Source organism: Esox lucius, chromosome 19 (assembly GCF_011004845.1).
Source record: "Esox lucius isolate fEsoLuc1 chromosome 19, fEsoLuc1.pri, whole genome shotgun sequence".
Taxonomy (NCBI): Eukaryota; Metazoa; Chordata; class Actinopteri; order Esociformes; family Esocidae; genus Esox; species Esox lucius.
Genome location: NC_047587.1, coordinates 1,326,710 through 1,337,129, shown reverse-complemented (window position 1 = coordinate 1,337,129; position 10,420 = coordinate 1,326,710). Strand labels below are relative to the sequence as shown.

Genomic DNA, 10,420 nt, shown 5'->3' with positions numbered 1-10,420 from the left:
CTGTGGTGGGATCAGAGGCCATCCCTGTGGTGGGATCAGAGGCCGTCCCTGTGGTTGGAGAAGAAGAAAATATACTAGACAAATACACCCCATAACCTGCTCTATCCAGATTGTCATGTCAAGTCTCCTCTATATTGCTATATATCAATTAATCAAGTAACTGCATAGTCTTCTAATATAAATCATTAGAAAAGTATGGAGGAAAATGTATCCTGTAGGTCTGGACAGGGCACAGAGTGTACATCACCCTATTAAAATGTATTTCCTTGCCATATATTTAAATATGTAAATATACATACAAATATATGAATGTGATTGTAATTTCAATACATTTTCATAAATACAGTATATTTAAATATTTACATAAGTGTATAGTTTGATTTCTGTTATTTTAATAGATGTAAATACTCGAAAATACATTTAGTAAAAATATATTCCAAAATATTACTTATGCGTATATAGATAGTGTTTCTGTGCTTGATCACCAGTTGCTGGTTCTCACCAGTTTCTCCACACTGACACTCCAGACATATCAGATCAAATAATTGACCCGCCCGCCAGATGGCAGTGTACTACTGTTTTTCTAAACTCTGACAGGCAAACACGGAAACGCGGAATTAATTCAGCTTCACCCAATGAGGTTATGGTTTCACCGCGCAAACGAAAACATTCTTCATTGACCATTACATTATCTTTTTAATACAATATATATATATTTAACTTGTATAAATCGTGTGTTATTGAGCGTTAAACTTTACAAGGTCATGTTTAGTAAAGCGTCAGGATATGGATATCAACCTCTCACGCAACGAGATTCGATCCCTGCCAAGCCTGGTTTGTTCGTGGCGACAGAGAGCTTTTTACAATCTCCATTCCACCACCATAAAGGACAAGGACACTCGTTTGACTACATCCCGAAGGTCAGTGATAACGACTTCAGAGGTAAGAACCGGTTAAATAGTAGTTAAAAAACAACATGGAGGAACAGCATTGGCGCACGCGCATGCGTACTTTCAGCTGCAATAACATCCGTGTATTAGTTGGACTGTAATCAAATAAATAACATAATTTTGAAAAGCGATAACATGAGTAATGAATTGCTGTGACATTGGGCCTTACATGCACAACATATACACATTTATTTTCAAATAGTGATGGTGCTGTTGAATGCCACTATGGTGAATAAAAGTATACATTTCTTTCTGACGCCAAAATCTGTAAATTGTTCAAAATGTTTGCCTGCAAATGTACATTCATGCTGACATTCTTTCTTCAGACTCCAGTCAGGGATGTCTGTCCTGGATCTGCAATGTGATGGTCACCTTCATGGTTTATATCTGCACCTTTGTAACCTTCCCATTATCAGGCTGGTTCGTGCTCAAGGTAAAACCCACACACTCCCTCTCTCCCCCTGTCTCTCCCTAATGTTTAAGTGTTGTGTTTGTACTCTCTCCCTAATGTTTAAGTGTTGTGTTTGTACTCTCTCTCTAATGTTTAAGTGTTGTGTTTGTACTCTCTCTCTAATGTTTAAGTGTTGTGTTTGTACTCTCTCTCTAATGTTTAAGTGTTGTGTTTGTACTCTCTCTCTAATGTTTAAGTGTTGTGTTTGTACTCTCTCCCTAATGTTTAAGTGTTGTGTTTGTACTCTCTCCCTAATGTTTAAGTGTTGTTTGTACTCTCTCCCTAATGTTTAAGTGTTGTGTTTGTACTCTCTCTCTAATGTTTAAGTGTTGTGTTTGTACTCTCTCCCTAATGTTTAAGTGTTGTGTTTGTACTCTCTCCCTAATGTTTAAGTGTTGTGTTTGTACTCTCCCTAATGTTTAAGTGTTGTGTTTGTACTCTCTCCCTAATGTTTAAGTGTTGTGTTTGTACTCTCTCCCTAATGTTTAAGTGTTGTGTTTGTACTCTCTCTCTAATGTTTAAGTGTTGTGTTTGTACTCTCTCTCTAATGTTTAAGTGTTGTGTTTGTACTCTCTCTCTAATGTTTAAGTGTTGTGTTTGTACTCTCTCCCTAATGTTTAAGTGTTGTGTTTGTACTCTCTCCCTAATGTTTAAGTGTTGTGTTTGTACTCTCTCCCTAATGTTTAAGTGTTGTGTTTGTACTCTCTCCCTAATGTTTAAGTGTTGTGTTTGTACTCTCTCCCTAATGTTTAAGTGTTGTGTTTGTACTCTCTCTCTAATGTTTAAGTGTTGTGTTTGTACTCTCTCTCTAATGTTTAAGTGTTGTGTTTGTACTCTCTCTCTAATGTTTAAGTGTTGTGTTTGTACTCTCTCTCTAATGTTTAAGTGTTGTGTTTGTACTCTCTCCCTAATGTTTAAGTGTTGTGTTTGTACTCTCTCCCTAATGTTTAAGTGTTGTGTTTGTACTCTCTCCCTAATGTTTAAGTGTTGTGTTTGTACTCTCTCCCTAATGTTTAAGTGTTGTGTTTGTACTCTCTCTCTAATGTTTAAGTGTTGTGTTTGTACTCTCTCTCTAATGTTTAAGTGTTGTGTTTGTACTCTCTCCCTAATGTTTAAGTGTTGTGTTTGTACTCTCTCTCTAATGTTTAAGTGTTGTGTTTGTACTCTCTCCCTAATGTTTAAGTGTTGTGTTTGTACTCTCTCTCTAATGTTTAAGTGTTGTGTTTGTACTCTCTCCCTAATGTTTAAGTGTTGTGTTTGTACTCTCTCCCTAATGTTTAAGTGTTGTGTTTGTACTCTCTCCCTAATGTTTAAGTGTTGTGTTTGTACTCTCTCCCTAATGTTTAAGTGTTGTGTTTGTACTCTCTCCCTAATGTTTAAGTGTTGTGTTTGTACTCTCTCCCTAATGTTTAAGTGTTGTGTTTGTACTCTCTCTCTAATGTTTAAGTGTTGTGTTTGTACTCTCTCTCTAATGTTTAAGTGTTGTGTTTGTACTCTCTCTCTAATGTTTAAGTGTTGTGTTTGTACTCTCTCCCTAATGTTTAAGTGTTGTGTTTGTACTCTCTCCCTAATGTTTAAGTGTTGTGTTTGTACTCTCTCCCTAATGTTTAAGTGTTGTGTTTGTACTCTCTCTCTAATGTTTAAGTGTTGTGTTTGTACTCTCTCTCTAATGTTTAAGTGTTGTGTTTGTACTCTCTCCCTAATGTTTAAGTGTTGTGTTTGTACTCTCTCTCTAATGTTTAAGTGTTGTGTTTGTACTCTCTCCCTAATGTTTAAGTGTTGTGTTTGTACTCTCTCCCTAATGTTTAAGTGTTGTGTTTGTACTCTCTCTCTAATGTTTAAGTGTTGTGTTTGTACTCTCTCCCTAATGTTTAAGTGTTGTGTTTGTACTCTCTCCCTAATGTTTAAGTGTTGTGTTTGTACTCTCTCCCTAATGTTTAAGTGTTGTGTTTGTACTCTCTCCCTAATGTTTAAGTGTTGTGTTTGTACTCTCTCTCTAATGTTTAAGTGTTGTGTTTGTACTCTCTCCCTAATGTTTAAGTGTTGTGTTTGTACTCTCTCCCTAATGTTTAAGTGTTGTGTTTGTACTCTCTCCCTAATGTTTAAGTGTTGTGTTTGTACTCTCTCTCTAATGTTTAAGTGTTGTGTTTGTACTCTCTCCCTAATGTTTAAGTGTTGTGTTTGTACTCTCTCTCTAATGTTTAAGTGTTGTGTTTGTACTCTCTCTCTAATGTTTAAGTGTTGTGTTTGTACTCTCTCTCTAATGTTTAAGTGTTGTGTTTGTAGTCTCTCTCTAATGTTTAAGTGTTGTGTTTGTACTCTCTCTCTAATGTTTAAGTGTTGTGTTTGTACTCTCTCTCTAATGTTTAAGTGTTGTGTTTGTACTCTCTCTCTAATGTTTAAGTGTTGTGTTTGTACTCTCTCCCTAATGTTTAAGTGTTGTGTTTGTACTCTCTCCCTAATGTTTAAGTGTTGTGTTTGTACTCTCTCCCTAATGTTTAAGTGTTGTGTTTGTACTCTCTCCCTAATGTTTAAGTGTTGTGTTTGTACTCTCTCTCTAATGTTTAAGTGTTGTGTTTGTACTCTCTCCCTAATGTTTAAGTGTTGTGTTTGTAGTCTCTCTCTAATGTTTAAGTGTTGTGTTTGTACTCTCTCTCTAATGTTTAAGTGTTGTGTTTGTACTCTCTCTCTAATGTTTAAGTGTTGTGTTTGTACTCTCTCTCTAATGTTTAAGTGTTGTGTTTGTACTCTCTCCCTAATGTTTAAGTGTTGTGTTTGTACTCTCTCCCTAATGTTTAAGTGTTGTGTTTGTACTCTCTCCCTAATGTTTAAGTGTTGTGTTTGTACTCTCTCCCTAATGTTTAAGTGTTGTGTTTGTACTCTCTCCCTAATGTTTAAGTGTTGTGTTTGTACTCTCTCCCCTCTCCTCCTCTAAGTGTTATTATTTAATATCTGCCCTCTACAGGTTGTCCCTAACTATCAGCGTATAGTCGTCTTTCGTCTGGGCAGAGTTTGTCCTCCCAAAGGTCCAGGGGTGGTGTTGGTTCTGCCTCTTATTGACCAGTGGCAGAGAGTGGACCTACGCACCCGGGCCTTCAACATACCACCATGCCAGGTACCCAGGGCCCATGTCCCACAACAATTAATGACATTTCACTTATCAAATTGTTCATCATATGCCCTAATTTCTGTTACCAATCTTTTATAAACTAATTCCATCACTGACATGTTGTATTCACTGCATGAACCGTGTGCATATTGTTTTGGATTCAGCAACAGCATCAGCTACCACATTAATAGCACTAAGAAAAATGAGTGGCAAATCTGCTGCTGTGTAGGAACCAGTGCTTAACAACACAGGGCCTGAGAGGGAGAGTGATCTGGCAGGGTTACAGAGGAGTTACTAATTATCAGTAGTGGAGCAACTATACTGCTACAACACATATCCTCGATTACACTCTGATGTGTTGTTATAACAGGTCACGACCAGTGATGGAGGGTTGGTGTCTGTAGGAGCTGATATCCAGGTATAACCCTCTATAACACTCTGATGTGTTGTTATAACAGGTCACGACCAGTGACGGAGGGGTGGTGTCTGTAGGAGCTGATATCCAGTTTCGTATCTGGAGCCCGGTGATGTCTGTGGTGTCGGTTCAGGATCTTAACGCCTCCACCCGCCTCACCGCCCACAACGCCATGACAACCACCCTGGGTGGGAAGCGGGTCCGGGAGATCCAGACGGAAAGGGCCAAACTGGGGGAGGACCTCGGAGTGAGTCACACACACCCGCCACATAGCCTCTGGGTTAGGAATACTCAGGGATCTCCAAGCCTCTTCCCAGGTTCTGGGATCAAACCAGTTGTCCTCTGCTGCAGTCGTAACCACACCTCCTTGACAACCTTCTGACTACTGTTTCAGTCGTAACCACACCTCCTTGACAACCTTCTGACTACTGTTTCAGTCGTAACCACACCTCCTTGACAACCTTCTGACTACTGTTTCAGTCGTAACCACACCTCCTTGACAACCTTCTGACTACTGTTTCAGTCGTAACCACACCTCCTTGACAACCTTCTGACTACTGTTTCAGACGTAACCACACCTCCTTGACAACCTTCTGACTACTGTTTCAGTCGTAACCACACCTCCTTGACAACCTTCTGACTACTGTTTCAGTCGTAACCACACCTCCTTGACAACCTTCTGACTACTGTTTCAGACGTAACCACACCTCCTTGACAACCTTCTGACTACTGTTTCAGTCGTAACCACACCTCCTTGACAACCTTCTGACTACTGTTTCAGTCGTAACCACACCTCCTTGACAACCTTCTGACTACTGTTTCAGTCGTAACCACACCTCCTTGACAACCTTCTGACTACTGTTTCAGTCGTAACCACACCTCCTTGACAACCTTCTGACTACTGTTTCAGTCGTAACCACACCTCCTTGACAACCTTCTGACTACTGTTTCAGTCGTAACCACACCTCCTTGACAACCTTCTGACTACTGTTTCAGTCGTAACCACACCTCCTTGACAACCTTCTGACTACTGTTTCAGACGTAACCACACCTCCTTGACAACCTTCTGACTACTGTTTCAGTCGTAACCACACCTCCTTGACAACCTTCTGACTACTGTTTCAGACGTAACCACACCTCCTTGACAACCTTCTGACTACTGTTTCAGTCGTAACCACACCTCCTTGACAACCTTCTGACTACTGTTTCAGTCGTAACCACACCTCCTTGACAACCTTCTGACTACTGTTTCAGTCGTAACCACACCTCCTTGACAACCTTCTGACTACTGTTTCAGACGTAACCACACCTCCTTGACAACCTTCTGACTACTGTTTCAGTCGTAACCACACCTCCTTGACAACCTTCTGACTACTGTTTCAGTCGTAACCACACCTCCTTGACAACCTTCTGACTACTGTTTCAGACGTAACCACACCTCCTTGACAACCTTCTGACTACTGTTTCAGACGTAACCACACCTCCTTGACAACCTTCTGACTACTGTTTCAGCGTTAACAACTGGCTTGTTCAGTATTTGGAATAACCTACATGTTCAACATATTAGTGTTTGTTAGAATCAAGGTTTCCTGGACAATGGTGGACAGGTTGTTGTAGTTGTTTCTGAGTTTCTTGAACAGAACTCCTCTTAGTCTCTCCTCTTCCTGCACTTTTCTCCTGCTCGTCCTCCTGTCCATTCTCCGTCCCTCCAGATGGAAATCAATGAGCTGACGAAGCCGTGGGGTCTGGAGGTGGACAGGGTGGAGTTGACGGTGGGTGCTATCCTGAAGCCCCCGAAAGACTCCCCGCCTGGGCCTGGCTCCATCATTCTGCCCCCCTATGTTCCAGGTCTGGAGGGTCTAGCTGAACCCATACAACAGTTGGCCTTCCACTTCCTGGGCAACATGATGGGAGGTGGTGTTGGACCTCCCCTGGCTAGGACCGGTACAGTCACACATCCACATCTACCTGTATTACAACATCCTGTTCGAGCTCATCCTCCTCTGTTTGCACACCCACCACTGTTTGCACACCCACCACTGTTTGCACACCCACCACTGTTTGCACACCCACCTCTGTTTGCACACCCACCTCTGTTTGCACACCCACCTCTGTTTGCACACCCACCTCTGTTTGCACACCCACCACTGTTTGCACACCCACCTCTGTTTGCACACCCACCTCTGTTTGCACACCCACCTTTATTAGCACACATCACATACATCAACTGTAACACATCCACCTTTATCAACACATCCACCTTTATTCAACTGTAATACATACACCTTTATCAACACATCCACCTTTATTCAACTGTAATACATCCACCTGTATCAACACATCCACCTTTATTCAACTGTAATACATCCACCTGTATCATTACATCCACCTTTATTCAACTGTAAAACATCCACCTATTCAGCTGTACGTCTTCCTTTCATTATTTTTCTCCATATATCTGCTGTTGAATTGAGACAGGGTTGGTTATGTCTTCCCTCCTGGGTTCATAACGGAGCCTCTTAATCTCTGTCTGTGTGTCTCAGAGGACAGCATCATCTTCTCAGATGAAATGAGTGGTGCTCCCCATACCCTTGGGACAGAACCTGGCCCTGCTCTGGTCTCTGTGACCGAGGATGTAGCCGTGCCCAGTCGGCCTACCTCAGTGTTGGAGCTGCTGGAGGTGGTGAAGCTACTGCTGTCAGAGTCTCTGGTCAGTCAGGTGGGAGCCTGCTTCCTGTTTCTCCTCCAATCAGCGGACGGACAACAGACCAGCTACTACGTAGACCTCAGTCATGGTGAGGAGACATTCATATTACAGCCTTTTAGGAAGAAATGTCTCAGTAGTTACCTCAACAACAGTGTTGTTTCCATGGGGGCGTTGTCCATGTCACGCCTCATTAGTTACCTCAACAGTGTTGTTTCCATGGGGGCGTTGTCCATGCCGCATCTCAGTAGTGACCTCAGCAACATTGTTGTTTCCATGGGGGTGTTGTCCATGCCACGCCTCATTAGTTACCTCAGCAACATTGTTGTTTCCATGGGGGTGTTGTCCATGCTGCATCTCAGTAGTTACCTCAACAGTGTTGTTTCCATGGGGGCGTTGTCCATGCTGCATCTCAGTAGTTACCTCAACAGTGTTGTTTCCATGGGGGCGTTGTCCATGCCATGTCTCAGTAGTTACCTCAACAGTGTTGTTTCCCTTCTCTGTCTTTAGGTAGGGGTTCCGCTGGACCAGGGTCGCCCCCAGAGGGCCAGGTTCCAGACGTGACCCTGGCTATGAGGGACGAGGACCTGGTGGCCATGTTCCAAGGTGCCCTTCGACCCTACGCTGCCTACTCCACAGGTCGACTCACCATCCAGGGAGACCTGCAGACGGCTATGAAGCTGGAGGAACTCCTCAAACTACTCAGACCTTAAAATGAGACATTGACCCAAATACCACTTAACCAGAGACATTGACCCAAATACCCCTTAACCAGAGACATTGACCCAAATACCCCTTAACCAGAGACATTGACCCAAATACACCTTAACCAGAGACATTGACCCAAATACACCTTAACCAGAGACATTGACCCAAATACACCTTAACCAGAGACATTGACCCAAATACACCTTAACCAGAGACATTGACCCAAATACCCCTTAACCAGAGACATTGACCCAAATACACCTTAACCAGAGACATTGACCCAAATACACCTTAACCAGAGACATTGACCAATATACCCCTTAACCAGAGACATTGACCAATATACCCCTTAACCAGAGACATTGACCCAAATACACCTTAACCAGAGACATTGACCCAAATACACCTCAACCAGAGACATTGACCAATATACACCTTAACCAGAGACATTGACCCAAATACCCCTTAACCAGAGACATTGACCAATATACCCCTTAACCAGAGACATTGACCCAAATACACCTTAACCAGAGACATTGACCCAAATACCCCTTAACCAGAGACATTGACCCAAATACCCCTTAACCAGAGACATTGACCCAAATACACCTTAACCAGAGACATTGACCCAAATACACCTTAACCAGAGACATTGACCAATATACCCCTTAACCAGAGACATTGACCCAAATACCCCTTAACCAGAGACATTGACCCAAATACCCCTTAACCAGAGACATTGACCCAAATACACCTTAACCAGAGACATTGACCAATATACACCTTAACCAGAGACATTGACCAATATACACCTCAACCAGAGACATTGACCCAAATACCCCTTAACCAGAGACATTGACCAATATACACCTTAACTCAAATACACCTTCATATATTCTAGATTCATTACAAATAAAAGGGAATCATTTCAAGCCCTTTTTTTCAGTCTTGATGATTAGGGCTTATAGTTCATGGAAATCAAAAATCCAGTATCTCAAAATATTAGAATAAATAATTAATAATACAGAAATGTCTACCTGAGAAGAGCTTTGTTTCTAGGTATTCGACTGAACAGGCTTTCTCTGTGTTAGATTTTGTCCAAGTTTGATCCATGAACAAAATAAATGCAACCAGAAGTCTGGGGAGAGCCATCTTTATTCAGCATGAGTCTATGATGTTGTCCTTCCATTTCTCATTTCTATCTCTTCCATAATTACAGAGGCAACACAGTGTTTTATGCCGGGATACATAGGAGGTGGCCAGTGGTCATAACCAACCAGTACACATTCTAATACCCTCCAATAAGAAAGGTTTATCTTACAACTGACCCTTGTATGGTATGTTCCAACCTATGGTCAATGGACCTATCCATATAGCCTATGTCAGTCACATGGGCAACTCCTAGCAGGAGGAATGGACAGAATGTATGGACAGGATGTGTGGGGCCCATCAGTAACAGGCAACACGTCCTGTCTATGGTCCTTTCAGAGTTAGTCAGCACATCTGTGTTGTGCTAAGTTTCTCATGCTCATTTCCTATCATCTGACTCAAAGGCAGTCCTATTGAAACTGATCCCAATCTAGATTTAAAAAATCGCTTGGATGTCCCACAAAGCATAAAATACTCACCATCAAATTTACACAGTAAACAGACGACAAAAGAATGTGATGCCAGGAAAAATGAGATTTTAAAAGAGGTATGCTCCTTTTGGATATTACACACCTCTTTATGGAATGCGTTGCTGAGTAGCCTTAAATCTGATGTTCTGGTGCCCTTAGGGAAATTAAAGTGTTTAATAAATGACACGTGTTTGTTAATTGTGATTTCTTTGTTTAATGTTTGTGTATTTAAAATGTTATTTTGTTATGTATTATATATTTTGCTTTGTCTCAGATTGATTTCCCTGTATGAATAAATGAAAAATAAATGTACATTTTCTTTTGCAAAAAATTATCAGCAGCCCTCTTATCTGTGATGTTAAATATTGTCAGTGTTTCCAATCATGGAGCATCTGGTTAAATCAGAGTTAGCCGACTCCCTTTTTGCATTAAGGATCTACACTACATCTCCCAAAGTATGTGGA

The 10,420-nt window shown here is 41.5% G+C and overlaps 1 protein-coding gene across 2 annotated transcripts; it reads left to right on the top strand.

Annotated features, from left to right (window-relative positions):
- Positions 1-596: 596 nt before the first annotated feature.
- stoml1 (stomatin (EPB72)-like 1) lies at positions 597-9,088 on the top strand. 2 transcript variants are annotated; one of them, XM_029115321.2, is made up of 7 exons: positions 597-942; positions 1,277-1,383; positions 4,367-4,516; positions 4,969-5,172; positions 6,638-6,869; positions 7,469-7,720; positions 8,140-9,088. In XM_029115321.2, the coding sequence occupies exons 1-7, from the start codon at positions 765-767 to the stop codon at positions 8,340-8,342; spliced, it is 1,326 nt and encodes a 441-aa protein (XP_028971154.2). In that variant the 5' UTR covers positions 597-764; the 3' UTR covers positions 8,343-9,088. The 2 variants fall into 2 exon arrangements, with proteins under 2 accessions (XP_028971154.2, XP_028971155.2); XM_029115322.2 differs by having other exon boundaries at positions 830-920.
- Positions 9,089-10,420: the final 1,332 nt, after the last annotated feature.

What these genes read in the sequence shown, in the direction of transcription:
- stoml1 (XM_029115321.2), top strand. Translation starts at nt 765, where the DNA reads ATGTTTAGTAAAGCGTCAGGATATGGATATCAACCTCTCACGCAACGA. An exon ending in CAGTGATAACGACTTCAGAG is followed by an intron (nt 943 to 1,276) that starts GTAAGAACCGGT and finishes TTCTTTCTTCAG; the next exon opens with ACTCCAGTCAGGGATGTCTG. An exon ending in TCAACATACCACCATGCCAG is followed by an intron (nt 4,517 to 4,968) that starts GTACCCAGGGCC and finishes TTGTTATAACAG; the next exon opens with GTCACGACCAGTGACGGAGG.